The sequence below is a fragment of the Caretta caretta genome, chromosome 6 (genome assembly GCF_965140235.1).
Source record: "Caretta caretta isolate rCarCar2 chromosome 6, rCarCar1.hap1, whole genome shotgun sequence".
In the NCBI taxonomy this organism is placed as follows: Eukaryota; Metazoa; Chordata; order Testudines; family Cheloniidae; genus Caretta; species Caretta caretta.
Genome location: NC_134211.1, coordinates 40,249,400 through 40,269,603, shown reverse-complemented (window position 1 = coordinate 40,269,603; position 20,204 = coordinate 40,249,400). Strand labels below are relative to the sequence as shown.

The following is a 20,204-nucleotide window of genomic DNA, read 5'->3' as shown; positions in this document are numbered from 1 at the left end:
AAAAACGTTCTGTAACCGTGAAAGCACTGAGATTAGCCAGGTAGCTTAAGAGCACCTGTAATACTTCAAATTTTAACGTATTCAGTTTCAAGTCGTTGTTGGCCCTTCACATAATAAAGTCTTAGGACCAACCCTGTACTGGCACCACGTGGTCGGACCATCTCTAAAGTCAATGTGGTTTCACGCAGACACGGATCGGCTGGCTCAGAGCCTTGGTCAAGGCCACCCGTCAGCCGCTCAGGATTAGAATCCTGAGCTCCACGAGCCCTGGGCTGGAGCCACCTTCCCGGTGGCCCCCCCCCTCCCCGTCTCACGAGTCCCGGGGTTCCTCTGAGCCAGCAGAAGCGGCAGAGCAGCGCCCGGCGTTCAGGGGATGAGCCAACAGCTCCGGACCCTGCGCCGTGTCACGCACCCCTGAACCTCCTGGTCGGAGGAGGCAGTGGCCCAGAGGTGTCAGGGAAAGACCCCCCCCCCGTAATCTCCTCCTGAGGGAAGCCACCCTACAGTCTCACACCCGCGGTGGGGACCCCCCTCGATTCCTGGATACGGGGTAAGACGCAGCCTTCCCCCTTCGTCCCTCCCTCACCTACCTGCCTGACCCGCAACTTCAGAATCTCTCCCTCCCCCACACCAGAGCTACAGGGCCTGCCAACAACGCTCCTTGCTATTGGCTGGCGAGCGTCCCAAGCCGCCTCCCCATAGGTCGAAGCAGAGGGGGAGGAAAGGGACGCCGGGAAAAATGAGCCCTCTTTCCTCCTATCAACCGGGAGGAAGCTAAGATGGCGGCCTTGGCGACCGGCGGGGCGACGCCGAGTGACGGGGCTACTAGCTTCCAGCGGAAAGTTCCTGCCAGCAGCCGCCTGGCCGCTATCGCGGGGACCCGGCCCTCGGTGCGCCACGGGCAGCTGCTGCTCTCCAGCGGGCTCCCCTCCCTGGATTGTGTGCTAGGTTGGTTCAGAGCCGGGACCCGGCCTCGCAGCGCAGGATACTGGCTGACTGTCCCCCTCCTGCTGGCTGCTCCCTTCCTCCTATTCCTTGCCCGCTCCTCTTCCCTTCCTTACACCCGCAGCCGCCTCAGTGCCGCCTCCCGATTTGTGGGAGACTCTTTCTGCCAGTCCGACCCTCCCCAAAGCGTCGCTGACTTGGGGAAGGGGCGTGGGAGACTCCTCACCTGACGCTCATCCTCGAGGTTCCTTATTCTTGCGGGGTGTAGGGGAGATGCGTGTAAAGGTCCTTGCAACCTGCTTTGTGGGGTTAGACGAGTGCACCGAGCCACGTGGGCTTCGTACCCGTTTATACTTTTTTTTTTTTTTTCTGGAGTGGAAGGATTTGATGTGCCTGGTTTTTCCCAGTGAGACACTTGCTATCTCAGTCTTCATTTATTTCAAATCTTTACACATTCAGACTGTCACAGAAGGGGGTGGTTTACTGGACTAAGCCTCAAATTATGAAATCGTGCCAAATACATCCCTAGTGTAGTTACCTTCTGTGGTGTTAGACCTTGGAAGCATTTTGGATATGAACTTGGAACTGTGGGTTTGAAGCCCAGGGTCTCAGCTCAGATCCTATCTAAATTACTCTATTTTCAGCCATTGATGTCTAGCCACTGGTATAGCTGCAGTTCTATAACATTGTGGAAAAGCACTGTCTAAGAACTAAGTATTATTAATGTATTTTTGTAAATTAGTTAAACTGCTATACTGTGTGGTTTGCACCAGCACAATTTACACAGATTTCAAATGGGCAAGTTCCATCATTGCAAATAGTGGCATTGCCTGTCTATGCTAGGCTAGGGGTTTGCACTGGTGCAGCTATCCTAATGACTGATTGTCAATAGCTGTTTAGGTAGATCCTCAGTATAAACAAGTTTTTAAATTCCAGGTGTCACAGGCATGACTCATCCCTTTCATCCCTGGAGGCAGATATCTGTAGGGCTAGCATTTTACAATGTTTGGGCATCTACAGGTGAGGTAATAAATGGTAGAATGGTGTCTGATCTTTGGAAATGATTCTTCTGCCTTGGTGTCCTAAATCTCTCTTCTGCATCCTCCCCCTTTCCTATGCTGTACATCATGTAGAGAGGGAGGAGAGAACACTTCTGCTATCTTACCAGGAATGGTGATCCATGTTAGGGAGAGAGAAACATCCTTCTTAAGGGAGAGACATGTAGCTGCATTTTATTCCTACTGTAAATAAAGCACTTCGAGAAGAAAAGTACAGTATAAATGTCAGAGAACTAAACTGACCATCCTGATTTTTGTGCATGTTCTATTTTATAAAGTGTGGGGTTTGACCGGTCTGTGTTTGCTGTACCATGCTGTGCATTTCAATCTTCTGAGCCACCATCTTCTTGCTTACATAATGATTAGAGCTGCATTTGATAAGGTGAATTAGGGAAACTTCTTCCTACATACTCTGTGCCCCATTTAAGCTATCTCTTCCCTGTCTTTAAGCATTCAGTAACTTCCCAGCCTCTAGAAAAAATATTTATTTTGAGAGAGAAAATGAGAACTTAGTGAGATGTTAATATTAGGTGAACCACATGAAAGCCCTTCATCACCAGAAGTAGCAACTTTTGAAACAACCTTTTTTGAAGGAATCCAAACCATGGGTGACTGGCAGGTTTGCAAAATTCAGATTCATTTCACTGAACCTTCAGTAACCTCCTGGCCTCAAGGAAGTCTTTCTCCTTGCTTCCTTTATATAGCTTGCAGCTGTATATATGTGATCACTTGCTAAATTGATTACAGCATGCATGAAAACCTCTGTATAGATTTTCTCCCTGTTGCCTACTAACAATTTCACAGATAAATAATTGACAATGTAGTATATTGTATTTCATTGTTATCAGGACTTATAGTGTGTTTTTGTTTGTTTTTTGTTGTTGTTTTGAAAAAACTCCTTTATTTTGCAGAAGATATTTACAATAACACCGTGCACAAACTTCCTTCGTTCACAATTGGGCTTCAAAGAAGTGTTTTTGTGTAAGCTCCCTACCCCAAGGAACAAGTGTGTGAATGTTAAAGCAAGAGGCATATGTTAAAAAGAGCATTTGTAATAGGTACAGATCTAGGATAGAATAGGGACCATTAGGGTTGTGGTGAGGCTTGTCAGTGACTAGCTACATTGTCCCCCAAACTTTGCCAACATACCTGTTAAAAGTACACTAAATACAGTTGTATATCACTACTTTAAACAACTGTTCAATACTCTTTTCACTTTAGACAGTGGGGAGCTGTGTCCTTTTTCTTCTACGCTAAAATGACCTTTTATTTTTAAAGCAGCTACTCCTGTCCTGCACTTCATTCATGAACTTGATTTTTGAACCAAATCTGTTCCATGCAAATCCTATCCTCTGTTGTGAGAAATGCTGACTCAAGAAGTTGTTTGTGGGGTGGCTTTTTATTTGTGGGTGGTTGTTGTTTTGTTTTGTCTTTATGTTGAAGAAATTCCATAGTATTTCACATAACATTGTTTTTTTTATTGTATCCCTCGCTTTGCATATCAGTCTTTCATTTGGGTTTCTAAGACTGAGAGTTATTCATTATACTTCTTAGCATGATCATTTCCATTCATATAGTATGGAAGTTCCAACACAGAGACACAGCATTATCCCCAGACATCGCAAATAGGAGTTAGTGAAATCATGCTGGTAAAAATACACTTGTAATTACAGTTACAGCCTGTATCCCAGCATTAGCACAGCAGTAAAAAGAAACTGTTAAGAAACCATTAAGCAAAGATAGAACTTGAAGAGAACTATATAGTAATTTAAATTGCCCTCTGTATACTTGTTGAACTGGTTCTACTGCAATTTTTTTTCTTTAACTTTCTCTTCTCCAGAAAGAGAGGGGCAGCTAAATGCAGTAAGTTTCTGATCCAGCAATGCACCGAAGCCTGTGCCTAACTTTAAGGACACAAGTAGTCCAGTTAAAGTCAGTGGGACTACTCGTATCCTGAGTTAGGCACAGGCTTGAGTTAGGGAGCTGTGGCCCATAGAAATATATTGTTACATTTTATAAACTGTCATTGTCTTGTAGAGTATATGTCATATACTGAAAGCTTTTCTGTCTCAATTGATTCAACCAAGATAGTATTTGTAAAGCACTGAAGATGCAAAATATTATACAAATGCTAAATATTAGTTTTACTGATGGTTTTTCCTAATTTTATCAACTTACTGTTCCCTTTACATCAGACAGATTCATACTTCTAGTAGACTTCCATTTCTGTCAGTATTTTTTAAATACATAATAAAGCTGTCTATGCTCTAAGCAGGAATATATCATATGATAATTCTTCTGTCTATTCCACTCTTCAATGGAAAACATTGTTCTCCAAAATCATATCAGTATTTTCTCCTTCCAAATGCATCCTATAAGAGATACATGATTTATATTATAGTTTCAATCTTTTCTGTGCAGTTTCAACAATTCTCTTTTTCTTATTCAAGGCTCAGATCTGTATGGTGGTGCAGAAAATGAACTGCTTGTTCTCTCCTGCTCTCAACTAGAACCATGATAACCAGTACCATACATAAAGGACTGAGTTGCCAAACTGAGGAACAAACAAGTTACAAATGCATAGCAGTAATAGGGCCCTTCAAAAAGATTTTGAAGCATTTTAAAATAACCTTTCTTTCCTTTCATTCTGTCAGCTTTCTATTTTCTCTCCAATCTATTTCACACCAATTCACTTGTTTCTCCACGTATAGAGAGAGAGGTGTGTGTGAAAATTCCATGGTAACCACGTACTAGTTTCATATACCATCTAATACAATAAAGTTATTTAAAGTATTTATTACAGAGATACAGTAAAATGATCCTCTGATCCTAGGAAATGCCAAGCTGGGTTGTGTTTTATGCCCTAAATACTCAGGCAGGTACTGAAAGTCTGGCCTGTAAAAAGTGGTAGTGTGCAAAAAAAATCCTTGAGACGTAACTTATTTTTTTTTTAAAATCTGATTTTGCTGACAATTTGTCAATCCAGCACCCTCTCAGTACAAGTTACTGTTTTTAAAATGTGCTGCTTCTGCTATGAACATGAGAAGAGAGTTTAAAATCTTGATAATGGTGATGATAAAATATATATATATATAATTACCTGTGGATTTCTGAGCTTGTCCCATTTTGTGTGTGTAACTACTGTCTCGTAAGGTCTTTGAGGCTTGAGCTGTTTGTGTATTGCACAGAGCTAAGTACACTGCTGGTGCTAAACAAATAATGTTCTTCATAATGGTGTGCATTTTAAAAAAAAAAAAAAAAAGACTTTTTTTAGCCCTGCACTAAATTGTTCACTCCTCTGATTTGGGAAGAAAAACTCCCATTCAATCTACTGTTCTGTTGCACAGTTAACATAAGACATTAACATTCAAACTGGCATATTGAACTTTTGGAATACTTTTTGTAGGCCCCATCTATAGCTATTTTTTACTTTTGAGCAAATAAAGTGCAACAACAATCTGAAAGAATTCAGAATAATTTTGTATACTTAAAAAGGTAGAATAATTCTAACAGTCGCTGACTAGCTAGAAAGTTTGTAGGTGTAGTGTAAAATGTTTGATTAAAGTTGTTTGCCATAACTGCTAATAAGAAATTATATGATCTGACTAAGTAGTGTGGCTTAGTCTTTGTGATACAAATGGGGATTTAATCACAATATGAGTTCTTTATACAGTGCAGTTATACAATGGCACAGTGACTTACTGCTGAAATTGACATGCTGATGTCACAATGTAATTTTCAAAATGTAATGGAAGAAGGATATTATGATGGCAAATGAGGTGACAATATTGTCACTTCTGTGACTGCTACAGAAGTCCTGGGACTTCTGTGTAGTTGAAAGGTAAATGTATAGTAATATCCCTGCATGCAAGTACAGTGAATTTTGACTGAACAGTCGATGATGATGATGTATTTCACCATATATTTTTGCCTGTAGTTTTAACCATAACTACAGAAGATGCAAAACTGTCAGATGGGATTTGCTCTGTTGGATGTTACTATTATGTAACTATGTAAATAATTCTTCTGATTAGTTATATTTTGGAAATTGTACTGAAGGTGCTTTTATTCTTTCTCTCCCCGCCTCCCCAGTTTCTGTTAGAATATTTGATCACTAAAAATCGCTATTTTTTTTGCTTCTTGTCACTTGGAAAATCCCAATTCTGACCTCTTCCTGGCATGCAGCAGTTTGATATCCTGGGTTAATAGCTCAATTTGCTCTATTAGCACACTTAGTTAAATTTGTGTATTTCAGTAAAATTAGAAATGGACCTAACGTAATGCTGTACTGTACACTCCTGAACTTTCGGAAGGATTGGATCCTTTATTGACTTTGCAGCTGGGCTTAGGTTTAAGTTTAAATGTTTAATATTTTCCAGTTCTATAGTTTCTAACTTATTTTGTATGTATACAAAATTTTCTTAATTTACAATTGCTTATTAGCATACCTTCATCGTGGTGTATATCCACCAAGTATCCTGCCGTTCAGACTTCATGTTGCAACATTAATTCCACAATCATAATCAATAGACTGGACCATAAAGGAAAGAATATTGAATTAAAACAGTTGCTAATAGACATAAGAAGAACCACACCACTTCTTTAAAACAAAAATATCCAGAACCACTTTTTTATTCTACATTTTTGTTGACAACGCGTTGCAACAGTCAAAGGCACTGGTGACAATTTTTAGACATGTTGTGTCTAGCTAATATTGGAGTTATGAAAAAAGTATAGTAATGTGAAAATAAATTAACTGATATATTTGGAAGTTGCCTGGTCTGGTATTCTCTATTGTTGTATTGAATTTAAAATCACTTGCTGACTCTTATCAGGTTGTGGAGAACAATTCTAGCAACATCAATGAGTTAAAAATGAATTCATGTAGATTGATAATAGATGCAGGACATTTTGCCTCTCCATCACCACTAAGGATGAGATAGTTAGTGACTGAAAGTTGCCCACTGATGATTATTTGGCCTGTATAAAACAGGTTTGTGATCTTGGTCCCAGTTCCTTTTGGATGTATTCCCAACATTGCAATTGGTACTAATGTTCATAGTCACAGCAGCAAAGCTAAAGATTCCATTTCTTACTGAAATCAGCTGGAGTTGTATCAGGCACTAAATTGGCATATAGCATGAACTATGCCTATGCCTATCCCTACAGGTGGTCCATGTAGGCCAGGGTTGACGCTCTTATCAAGAGCTTAGGAAGTAATTACCTTTGTACGTGACTCTACCTGTTTGGTGGAGAGGGGATTTCAGCCTCTATGCCTCCACTGGCATCTTCAATGAGCTCTACATTTGCTTTTAGAAGAAGATATAATTGTATTATATTGGCAAATGTGAAACACCTTAGCAGACTAGTTAACAATAATAGCATGATAGAACTGCATTGATTATATTTTTCCATCACAACTTTCTATGGTTCCTTAATAAATGCTCATAAGGAATTAGAGGAGCAAATTGAAATACAAATTAAAATGTTTTTCTCCCAGTATAAAACATGGAAGTAATTTTAGATTTTTGGGGGGGGGGTGTCAGATCTTCTCTCTCTTTATAGATAATTTAAACTTGTTTTGACACTAAGGCCAGAATTCTCAAACCTGGTTTCATAAAGTTAGGTTCTGAAGATGTATTAATGTGCTGAACATCTTTCAGTTGCCAGTGGAATTTCTGCTTGACCAGCCTTTTTGAAAATTGGGCTGGTCCTTGAAATACTCAAAAAGCAATTTAGGAGCTTCATTTCAGACACTTTGATCTGAAATTTTTGGCCTAAATTTATTCCTTCTAAACTTCTGGCGGAGATTTTAAATGTTGCACCTTAGTTTATTTGTACCAAACCATAAGTTTAAAAAGTCCTCATATTTGGGCTTAAGTCAGTTTGACTTTTTGGATAAAGTTTAAATAGCTGGACCAATAGTTCAAAAGATATTTTCTAGGACGAGGCCTGCTTAGATATCAGACTTATTCCTAAAGCTCTCTTATCTATTCTCTTCATCTCCACTTAGCTATCACCTATTCACCTCAACAGTAATTATTAGTATATGTCCAGGGAAAATAGGATATCCCTATACACTTCCAACTTCTTGCCTTCCCTTTGTTTCCCCCATAAGCCCCCCTTTCCCCCCACTCAAATCACACCCCATGTGCATACTCTTAAGATGTTAATAACGTAAACCATACTTAATTTGCCCTGGAAATAGTTTGTACAATGTGCATCAAACAAGTTCTTGAACACAGATGGAAAATAGTTAGCAAGATCACTTTGACCATGGAGCTTTCTCTAGGAACAACTTTTAAAGAGAATATATTTCCAGCTGGTATTTATTCCATTTGTAGCTCACACATGATACAACATCGTTTTTGTTTTTTTTTTAAATTGATAGTGATAACTGTTGATGTACGTATTAGCTGTTCAGAAGTACCTTTTTTGGTTTGAGCAACACTTAAATACTTAATTATATGTGTGTGAGTGTGTGTAATCTGTAAGAAATCTAAAGAGAAATTGTGTAGTCAGTATAATAGCTAAATTAATTAGAACAGGAATATTTAAATAAGAAAAAGTATTAGCTGATACAGAATTTATTGAAAGTTATTTATTAACTAAAATTTCTTACTGCAAAATAGTAACCATTGGGCTCTTCCTAAACTTGGGGCGGCATATAGAGTACCGACACTGCATGCTTCCCTACCATGGGTGTAAATAGCAATATAGATGGTGAGGCGTTGCTTAGGTGAGTAAAGGCATGCCAGAATATTAGCCTACAACAAGAGAACTCAATAGGTGGACCGCAGGCCAAATCCAGACCGCCAGATACTTTTGAACGGACCCTGAAATATGTATATATTTTTTTTTACTCATTTATTGTTGTTGAGTTATTTTCTCTGGAGTCTGGACCTTAACTATACCTTGATCAAGAAATTGGATCTTAACAAAAAATAATTGACTACCCTACACAGCTCTCCACACACTAAAGCAGTGGCTCCTACATCTACATTGCTATTTTTAGCAATGTAGCATCCTGCTGCTGGAGCCTTTCCTTGCTCCTGGGAAAGGCTCCAGAAGCTGGGAAAGGCTTTGGCAGCAGGGAAGCAGCAGAGAGAGGCTTCTGCAGCAAGGAGCTGCTGAAGTCTTTCCTTACTGCCTCCCACACCAGAGCCTTTCTCTGTCATGAGCAGCTACATAGGGCAATACGGATACACTTCAATACTGCCTTTCACTTCAGCTTGTAGCTACGTATACCCTATATGCCGCCACAAGTGTAGACAAAGCCTCAGTTGCCCTATTTCCTCAGAATATAATTCAGTAAAACATACAGAACTGTTTGCAGTACTAAATTTATTATAAAAATGTTTTATCACTTCATACAGGTAGGATAGCCTTGTTTGCTGCAGTGAATGTTTTAGTTGTACAGCTGGGACAAACATAGGCCCACTTTCATATTTGGCTGCTTCATAAAAATGTGTAAATTTGTAAGATTTCTTTCATAGTGAGCTGTCTATTCTCTGCCATTGTAGTAGTGGTTTCTAAAACAACTTTTTTCCTTCACTGTCCTCCTTCCACTTCAGTTCTGTTAAGGATAGTTAACACTCTTCTTTATTTTTAAGAGAATTACTTATTTTAGGAGACTGGCCACTTATACTAGCCTTGCAAAATTCTACTTGTCCCATGTAAAGAATTTTTTTTTATAAATGTGCAAAATGGTAGCTTTTTTTTTTTTTTCATTAAAAGGATGGTTGTGGAGGCTTATGTTTGGGCTGGTAAATATTATGCTCACTTTATAAAACTGACTGATGGAATGACCTCATTGATATTATAAATTCTGAGGTGGGGATCAAGAAAATCAACTCTAATGTAGTCACAATTCAAAATGTGTAGTAATGAATTCAACTGTTCTTTCAAGTGTACTAAGATGTAAGATAGGTTTCTCAAACTGAATATTAATTTCAGCTAACATCAGTTTTTTGCTATGTTCATTTGATCATCAGTGATTGGTACATAATGACTTTTTATTTAAACAAAATGGGAATAGAAAAATATTGATGCTCTTAGCTAAAAAAGAGGATGGAGTGTATCCTTATTTTTTAACAACCAGTTATGTTTATCCAGGCAGGCCTCTAGATATTAGAGGAGAAGTGTCAAACAAGGAAATGCTTTTTGAGTACAAGCTTAATCTCTCAGATTTTATGTACTTAAAGGTCTCATTCGACTCTCATTGTGTGAAATCTGGCTCCACTGAAGTCAAAGTTTTTATCATTTACTTCAGTGTAGCCAGAATTTTCCCTGTTGACATCAATGCGAGTTGGATGAGCCCTTGTTGAGGTACTCTGCATAGTTAATTGGTGGCTGTAGAGTTAGTATTATTAATCGCTGTTAAATATGGACCCAATCCTGCACATTTTTATTCACATGAGTAGTCCCACTAAAGTAAGTGTTTGATTAAGGCTCTACAACATTATTGCAGTACTTAAGCTCAGTTGTGTAGATCTCTGCAGGATCTTTTCATATAAAGAGAATAGTACAATATATTTTGAAAGTAATTGTAATGTGTAATATATAATTATATGTAATATGTAATTATTTCATAATAGTGAATTGTAGGAAGTTTGCAAAGGTAATTAAAATGTTGTTCACATTTACATTTTTAAACTTGCTATATCATCTTTCTTTGACTTACAAACTAAGTAAGCTTAATTGTTCTCTAAGGTAACATTAAAATGTAGTCTCATCTTATTCTTGGTTTTTGTTTTGTTTCCAGGTGGAGGTTTAGCTGTTGGAACCCTTCTTCTTATTGGTTAGTACAGAATGTGTGAATATATTGTGCTATACTTTTGTTGCACTTAGCTAATATTTTATATAGCTATGATTACAATCTCTTTTTTTTTTTTTTAATTTCACTCAGACTTTAATTCTCAGCACCCTCCATGTTTGACTGTCTTCATGGTCGGTCATTCCTCATCTCCGTAGCAGTTAGTGGCAAACCAGATTTTTGCTCTGAACCTGGGCTTTGGACTGCCGGTTGGGAAGAACTCTCCAGAATTCTCGCCTCCAAGCAGCAAGCATGGCATAGTCCAGGTTTCCCTTTGTAGCAAAGCTTTAAAATCTTATAAAAGCCCATTAAACTAAATTTCTCTGCCTTTATTGGTTTTGAGATTTTTCTCCACAAAACTGCTAAACTTAAAACTTTGGCTTTCTGAGGAGAGTTTGAAGGATAGCAACTTTCTTCCCCTCCTCCCTCAGAAATGGCCAACAGAGATAGCAGACCACAGGAACTCTGCATCCAGCTGTGATGTGGGCAGGGTATATGCCAAGACAGCTAAGCAGGCCACACTGAAACCTGGCTCCTAGCCATGTGTGGGCAAGGTCTACACTGAGAGAGTTGAGCAGGCCACATGGAAGCTCCCTTCACTGAGACCAGTTCAGAATCAGTGTCCTAGAACTGGAATTAAGTTTTCCACAGCCCTACTACCTCTCCCTTGAGAATGGGACCCCCTATTGCCACAGCTGGCAGAGCAAGTAGGGAAGTTGGAGCCTTATGAATCTTGGGTGGAGGCAAGGTGAGGGGGAGCCGGGAGTGAAGAAATACCTGCTTACAGCCAGCATGTAGGCAAGATCCATGCTAAGATGATTAAAAAGGGTGCAAAGCATGTCAGCTTCTGTGACCTTTCTGATACCAAATGAGTCATTTGTTTCCAATAGCTGTGGCTCATTCCTAATTCTATGCAGTTGTCCCCTGCTCAGCCTGGACCTAGCAGCAAGGAGCATGAGGTGAAATGATTTAGCGTGGATTGTAGACCTGTCTTTTCTCTGCCTTCCATCCTGCAGGAGTCCCACAAAATGTCATAAAATGGTTACATTTTTTTTTTTTTTTTAGAGAAACCTGAAGGATGCATGCCTGAAGACTGTCCTTTCAATCTCAATAGTAACCTGCTCTCTGCCTTCTCACAGGGGATTGGCCAAGAGACTGGTGAAGGATAGATACTGCAAATTCAGTTCCTAAAGGGACAGCACAAAAACTTGAAATATGTAATGAGAGAGTCTCACTTCTAGATCCTTTAAAGAGGAGAAAACTAAACTCTGAGATCCTTCCAACTATTTTGTTAAACACTGTAGGGAGCATAAGCCCTGAGTAACTTTGTCTCTAGGTGAAGGAATAAGTCCCTCCCTCCTTTCAATGAGAGAATATTCAAACTCCCTTATGTCATTGGTGTTTTCTTTGAAGCTGTTGCACCAGGTTCCAATGTAGAGATTACACATTAAGAAGAGGGCATTGCTGCCTTTCATGAGAGTTGGGAGAGCAAGGAAAACTATGTAATCTCAAAAGCTTCTCTTGTTTTTGGGTTTCCAAGTCTGGGCAGATTTCCCCCAGGTCCACCCCAATGAAGAGTGTTTCGTCTGGGAGTGAACCACCTCAGAAAATGGGTGTTAAAAATAATCAGTGGAAGGATATTCGGAAGAACTATAGAATTCAATCATTGCCTCTTGGCCAAGTTTATCTTTTCCCCGAAGTAAATGAAAATGAACCAACACTATTAGCAAGACCCTTTCTAGAATCAGAAGGTGAAGGGTGAATGGTTCATCTCCTACACGTTGGAACAATATAGAACCAGTTCTGAGGAGAGACAGATATTTTTGGAAAGGGCAGAAGATCTTTTTGTGGTACAAAGAGAAACAGTGGTATATAGTCCATTTTAGATCTCAAGTCCATAAAGGGTTTAATATTCCAGGTGGATATATGAAATCCATCATTACAGCATTATCTTCCCAGAACTTCACAGTATGAAAATAAACCTGGAGTCCTACTGAAAATATGATCGGGGAGAGTTACCCAGAAATACTTTAGCTTCTGCTACAACAAGAAGTATTTTCAATGAGGTTTCATGAGCCCTTTTGGAACTTATACTACATTTGTGAATATCAGTATAGAAGTTATCTTTGCTTCCTTCCAGTGAAAGGAAGAGATGATGTCTGGATGACCTTCTCATCATGTTACAAAAGGCTCAGCAGCCATTGTTAAGTCTTCAGAAACATGGCTTTGAGTGAACAAGTAGAACGGCCAATTATAGGCCTCACAAAACTCTAGCATCTAAATTATCACTCAAGACAACCTTAGAGCTCTCCCAGCACTCTTTTAAAAAAAAAAAAAAACACACACACACACACACACACACCTCGATGAGCGGCATAGCTACCAGCACTAGGGCATTGTATACACTGGTGCTTTACAGCACTGCCACTTGCTGTGCTCAGGAGGGTGTTTTTTCACACCTCAAGAGAGAAAGTTGCAGCACTGTTAATTGCCAGTGTAGACAAGCCGTAAGAAGTGGGCTAAAAGATCTCCTTTGTGCCTTCACCCCTCAGTCACTGAGAGTAAAGATGGTAAAGAATATTGTGAAGGAACAGGCCACCGTGATTATAATCTTATTAAACCTTAGATCTTTCCTCAGTCAGGTCTGAGAAGCGTAATTGGAACCTTCTTTAAAACTTCCAGCGCATGCACGCACTCTTAAAAAGGGCCTATTCTGAACGGATATCCCATGCTGCTAATTCGTCATCTGGGAAGCTGAGAGGAAGGAACTACAGTTTCTCATTCTAAGGAGGTGATCAGCAGCCACCTAGCATCTTAGAAGAAATATACAAATGATGTCTGTCATAAACTGGAGATCTAGATACTAATGTTACAAAGAACATACATAAGGGCAAAGTCAGCTGAAGCAAAGGACAAGTTGGCCTGATCATCGGACTCAAGCCCAATGCTCTTTAGAAAGACAAGTCAGTGACTGCAAGCATATTGTACTTTAAGAAAACCAGGAAAATTTCTTATTGCAGTCAGATAACAGGTTCCTGAGAACGACTACTCTTTCCAGTCCACTGTCAAGATGCAGTTTCTCCTAGCCCACAGATCAAAATCATAATAACTTCTATTAGAACTAGCTTTTCAACTTCACAGTTGGTAGGTCTCTTACTTTCAGTGAGAAGAGGATCTTGCCTACCTGGCACCTCCTTGTCCAAGGAAGCTACAGAGTTTGGTATGCTTGGAGTGAAACCCCAGTTACACATTCGGACTTCTGTGAACTAATTAGGCCTCCATTCCCAAAAATACCAGTCTTCCTCACATAATAGAAAGTGTTATTGTTGCTCTTCTGGTTGAAACAAATACCCTAAGTACATAAGTTAAATGTGAATGGAGTCTATAGAGGAATAAAGGTGTGCGTATATAGCAGAGGCATTCAAAGCCTCAGGTATGACTCTTCTTATTACTACGCACTTTGTGAAAAGAGCAATAATAGAGAGATCACACACATCTTATCAGGATCTTTGTAAGGTTACTTACAGGGTCTTCCATCTAGACTTTCTTAATACTATAAAGTTACACTCTTACCCCATCTGATACAGGGTTTGGTAGAAGTCTGTTCCTCAACAGGGTGGCTGTTAAATCTTAAGTTCCTGTTCAGTTCTACACAGGTAAACTGAGTCCCTCCTTGCCTAGGGTGATTTACTGCTTTCTACATCCCTGCTCTGACATGGAGGGGACTGAGAAGAAAAATTCTCTTGTAAATTTTCTTTCTAGGATTCTCCGTATCAGATCGTCTGATCATGCCTTGGAAGAATGCATTATGTCCAGAGTGAGGGGGAGGGGTGGTCGGTTTTGTTTTTGTTTTTTTTTTTTTCACCTGGCTATTCCTTGCTTGCTTGTTAAATAGTGTGAAAAGGAAAAAGGTGTTCCTCCGGAAAATTGCTAATTTTTTTCATATCAAGGTTCTGTTGTAAATGGTTTGAGTTGGATAGCACTTTATATAGAATTAATATTTTTCAGCTTTGGAAGCTGTTGTTCTGAAGAGTTCTTTCTGAGCAGTGATCCTAAGCCCAAATTCAGAGCAAAGATCTGGTCTGCCTCCCATTGCTGTGGCAAAGGGGAATGTCCCACTATGAAGGCTGTCTAACATGGAGGGTTAGAATGAAAATTCACAGGGAAAATAGAATTTTCCCTATTTCTTACTTTTAAAAAAAAAATTATCTAGTCCTTCCTCAAACCAATGCTGCCTGTCTTTCCACAGGATAAAATAAAATTCAGTGTGGACAAATACCTGAGCGCTGATCTCAGTGCCTGCAGAGTTGGGGCTGGAAAGAAAAGATGTTCACTTTTATTCACAAAGCCTGTATCTTACACACACACACACACACACACAATACCAAAAAAAGTATTAAAGTTTTAGTACAAACTGACATATTTCAGGATATTCAGTAAAGTGGACTGGGTTATATGCTTCTATAAATCGATTGGGAACAATGAATTGGCTTGTGTTTGACTCAAATTATTACAACCATAATGATATATAAAGGGTGCAGCCTTTTTAGCAGCATTAATTTTTTTTTATGTACATTTTAGTACTTAGGAAAGCACCACAGAACTGGTTCAGTATAGGTAACAGAAGTACAGTCTTCCCCATTCTGCTATACTAATATACCTGAAGCCAGTTCTACAGTAGCCATCTTTACAACTAAGAGGTAATTTAGTCTCTTTGACCATTCAAATCTAACTTCAAAAAGATTTTTATTGGAATTAAAATCTGTGCAAGTATGGCCAAAGAGTGAACAAGGATATACTCTGTTTGGCGGTAGTTCCAAGACATCAAGCATCTGCCCAAGATATGGCTTCACAATATTAAGAGATTTAATCATTTATATCTAGTTATCAAAGATTATAAGGCCAAAAGGGACCACAGTGATAATCTGTTACTACCTCTTGTATAACACAGGCCATAGGACTTGCCTGAATTAATTCCTGTTTGAGTAGACAATATCCTTTATAAAAAAATACCCGATCTCAATTTTAAAATTTCCAGTGATGGAGAATCCACCATAACTCTTGGTAAATTGTTCCAATGATTAATTATCCTCCCTGTTACAAATGTGCACCTTGTTGCTAGTCTAAATTTGTCTAACTTCAACTTCCAGCCTTTGCATCTTGTTCCTCCTGTATAGACTGTGATCAAGTCACCCATGAATCTACTTTTTGTTAAACTAAATAAATTGAGCTCTTCAGGTTTATAAGGCATGTTTTCCAATTATTTAAACATTCTTGTGGCTCTTTGAACCATCTCCAGTTCATCAACATCCTTCTTGAAGTGTGGATACCAGAATTGGACTCTCTATTCCAATAGCAGTTGCCCCAGTCCCAAATACAGAGGTAATATAACCTCCGTATTCTTACTGGATATTCCTCTGTTTACACAACCAGGGATCGTAGTAGCCCTTTTGGTCACTGATTCACAGTGGGAGCTCACATTCAGTTGATTATAAACCATGGCCCCCAATTCCTTTTCAGAGTCGCTGCTTCCCAGGATAGAGTCCCCTGTCCTGTGGGTATGACCTATATTCTTTGTCCTAAATTTATGACTTCACATTTTGCTACGTTAAAATATATTGTTTGCTTGCTTCCAGTTTACAAAATGATCCAGGTTACTCTGTATCAGTGACCTGTCCTCTTAATTATTTACTATTCACACAATCTTTGTATCGTCTACAAACTTTATTGGTAATGACTGTTTTATTCCAGGTCATTGATAAAAATGTTAAATAGTGAAGGCTAAAAACCGGCCCCTGCAAAACTCCACTGGAAACACACCCATTCAGTCATTATTCCCCATTTACAATTACATTTTGATCCAGTTTTTTAATCCATTTTACATGTGCCATGTTGATTTTTGTATCATTCTAATTTCTTAATCAAAATGTCATATAGTACTAAGTGAAATGCCTTACACAAGCCAATTACATCAATACTGTTTTTTTGTCAACCAAATTTGTAATGTCATCAAAAAAAGTTAGTTTATCAACAAGTTAGAGAGGATCCATTTTCCATAAAAACCCATGGTGAGTAGTGTTGATTGTTACCCTCCTTTAATTCTTCATTAATCAAGTCCTGTATCAGTCATTCTGTTATTTTGCTTGGTAATGATCTCAGGCTGACAGGCCTATATTTACCTAGGTTGTTCTGTTTACACTCTTTAAAAATTAGCACAAAACATTAGCTTTCACAAGGTCTTCTGGATCTTACTGAAAATCAACATTAACGATCCAGAGAGCTCCTCAGCCAGCTCTTTTAAAACTCTTGGATGCAAGTTATCCAGAGCTGCTGATTTTAAAATGTCAGTCTTCATTAGCTCCTGTTTTAACATCCTCCTGAGTTACTTTTGGAATTTTAAGTATTTCATTATCATTATTGTATAGCTATACTAAAGTTTTAAGAGTCTGGGTTTCATGTCTATGATTTTCTAACTAAAGATTAAAGTCCAGGAGGGAAGGGAAGGCTTGACGTGCACTAACCTTACTTGCTGATAGGAGAGCAGTTTTTCATGTGTTGAGTGGGGGGGGAGAGGGGGAAACATTCCACCTCTAGTAGTTGATCAGACTAAGGCAGACAGACGGCTAGGACAATGATGGATCTTAAGCAGATATAGACTATCAATTGATATTCCAACTCAAGTCTAAATTTGGAAAAGAGCTGTCCAAGTGAAATAGGGATGATAGTTTAAGGCAGAAATCCTGTGGAATATCATGTTGAGGTTACTAGTGTTAGAGGAACCCAAAAAAGAACAGGTGGAGAAACTGGAATAAAATCAACAGAGGAAAGTGTCTGAGATTTCTAAGAACTGTGTTGAGTAAATGAGAAGGGCAGTCTATAGTGTCAGAGCATGAAGGTCAAGATCTTTCTAATGCTAGGTTCTCCCATAGCCTGTTACAATATGGTATATCTCAAGATACTGAAACTTATAATTCTAGTGCCATAAGTACATGCACTGTACAGAACAAATAATAAGATAAGGTTCTCACCCTGAAGACAGTCTAGGCAAGGTCAAAATTGCTGGGCAATACTTCTGCCATGTTGAGGTTTGAAAACGATGGTAGGATTTTTGGGGGGGGAATGGATTCTGCAGAAGGTTCTGCTAGAGGAGACCGAAGGGATTTGGGATCAGGTGACAAGCCACTCCAAGCAAAATGGTCCGCCACAAAGCAGGCAGAAGGCACAGAGTGGGAAAAGTAAATGAAAGGGGGGCAATAAGGATTGGAAGTAGTAAAGGAACTAAACAAGTGGGAAGAAAGGAGAGCGAAAATGTAGACAAGAACAAGATTATGCAGGGCTTGAAAATGAAGTTGAGGCTCTTGCACTTGATGTGGTAAAATGGGAAGCTACTAAGGGATTTGAGAAGGCATCTAATCAGATCAGCCTAAGGAAAAGATGAGTGAAATCCCACTGAAGTCCACAGCAAAAGTCACATTGACTTCAGTAGAGCTAAGATTTCACCTCATGACTTTCTCCGAGTGCATGACTAGCAATTCTCATTCATGGGTTATGAAGTCATTCATTAGATACCAGATATAAAAAAAGAAGCAACAGAGGCATTATTAACATAAAGGTAATATCTGGAAATGTGGGAGATCCAAAATTTAACATTTTAGACTTAAATAAAAAAAATTCTCAAGCAATTCTGAAGCAAATAATGTTATACAAAAGACATTCAAGAAAACTGTATTTTCTCATGTGTAACTACTTTGAAGATCTTGAAACTGGTTTTAAAGCTAGCATAGTGAGTATTGTAACTGGATTGTTAGAATGGCTCATCAATAATACAGAAGAACAGTAAAATCCTGTCATGAGATTAGTCTAGGCAAGCTTTATATTTCACAGGATTGAAGCTGTCAGTGTTAAACCTCCTAGGAGAATCCTTCAGCATTGTACTCCAAGTATAGTAAAAAGGTTAAATTCTTTAACATTCTCTAAGGCAAGGATAAATTGCATTATTCTAAGATTAGCTCCCTTTGCAAATTAAATGCTCATCTTCATTATTTGACACCTATTATCCTGGTTAATTTAACCAAGTAATAGTAGATTCAAGGTATTAAAATGTTTGTCTCAATTATTATGGTTCTCTAGAGATGCAATAATATAGGTTGCTGGACAATCTTTAAAATATATACATACTGTATGCCAAATAATATTTTACACGTTAAGTTTTCTAGCAGTGCTACTTTATAGCAGAGAACATCTTGATTCCCAGTTAAACTGAATTCTATTAATTCTTTTGTGTTATCTCTTCTTTTACCATGCTTGAAGTGACCGTATGTACTAATTTTTCATCTAATTTTCCAGTATCCTAGGAACTTCTTTGGGGACACCTCTAACTTCCCAATTCATTTAATTAATCAGAACATTTGGTTTTGTAAAACTTCTTTTGTTTGTTCAAGATGTTTTGCTATACCAAGTAAAACTTGCTCTGTGTTTACCAGAAACAAATAGTCCAGTGGAACCAGTGTTCAGTGTTGTGAACAGTTTTTGGAGTGAAGTGAAAAGTTGAATGACGCTATTAAAACTGTTCTTTTGCTGAAAGTGAATGTTAACAACATTTGTTCAGTGTTTCATGTTAAACTCCTTCAGAATGCTATGTTGCTGGAAAAAAATCATGAACTTTGAGAAATATGTACTACTTGTTTCTGAGTCAGGAGCTGAAAGTAGTGACAACAGCATATATTTTTTTTTAAGTGTCCGAACCTTAAAATATCACCAGGAAAGTGTCCTGTTTTTTTAATTTTTAAAATGTGTACCTTAATCATGCTACATGCCTAATTTCTAAAGACAGTACTAGGTACTGAAGTTCCGAGGGGCTCAGTTAACACAGTGGTGCACACAGTATAGGAACCTGTATTGAATGTCACAATTCTTATACACTTTAAAAAAGTTAAGTTTTTTTGTTGTTGCTTTTGCCATTTGTTGAGGTCACTGATAGTTGAAGGTTTTAAAGGTTATCGTATCAGAGGGTTTTGTTCGGTAGCTGAGGTCAGGTTAAAAAAAATGTTAAATCATAACATGTATTTTGTTAGAGGCAGGACTATTCTTGTACATTCTAAGCCTTGAAGCAGTTTCAGCTACTTTAATTAGCTACTTTTATTTTTGTTAGACATGCAATTTAACCTGACTGATAAGGGTACTCTTCACTTGTCAATATAATTGACTTTATCACCTTTTAAAAAGTTTAAAAAGGTAATTTCTGGAGAGGTACAAATCAGTGATTTGCCAAATATAATTATACAAAATACAACATGTCAAAATTCACCTTCCTGCCTGATGGCTGAATGCCAAATATTGTAACATATATGACAGGTTTCAGAGTAACAGCCGTGTGAGTCTGTATT

At 38.6% G+C, this 20,204-nt stretch overlaps 1 protein-coding gene across 4 annotated transcripts in view; it reads left to right on the top strand.

Annotated features, from left to right (window-relative positions):
• Positions 1 to 722: 722 nt before the first annotated feature.
• The window catches only part of ELP4 (elongator acetyltransferase complex subunit 4), a 344,771-nt gene continuing 325,289 nt past the window's right edge, over positions 723 to 20,204 (top strand). Inside the window, exons 1-2 of one of the 4 annotated variants that reach the window (XM_048854603.2) lie at positions 723 to 948; positions 10,768 to 10,803. In XM_048854603.2, coding sequence (XP_048710560.1) covers positions 780 to 948; positions 10,768 to 10,803 — 205 coding nt within the window. In that variant the 5' untranslated portion in view covers positions 723 to 779. The remainder of the gene's footprint in view (positions 949 to 10,767; positions 10,804 to 20,204) is intronic. The other 3 variants (XM_048854605.2, XM_048854601.2, XM_075129452.1) reach the window with 3 other exon arrangements.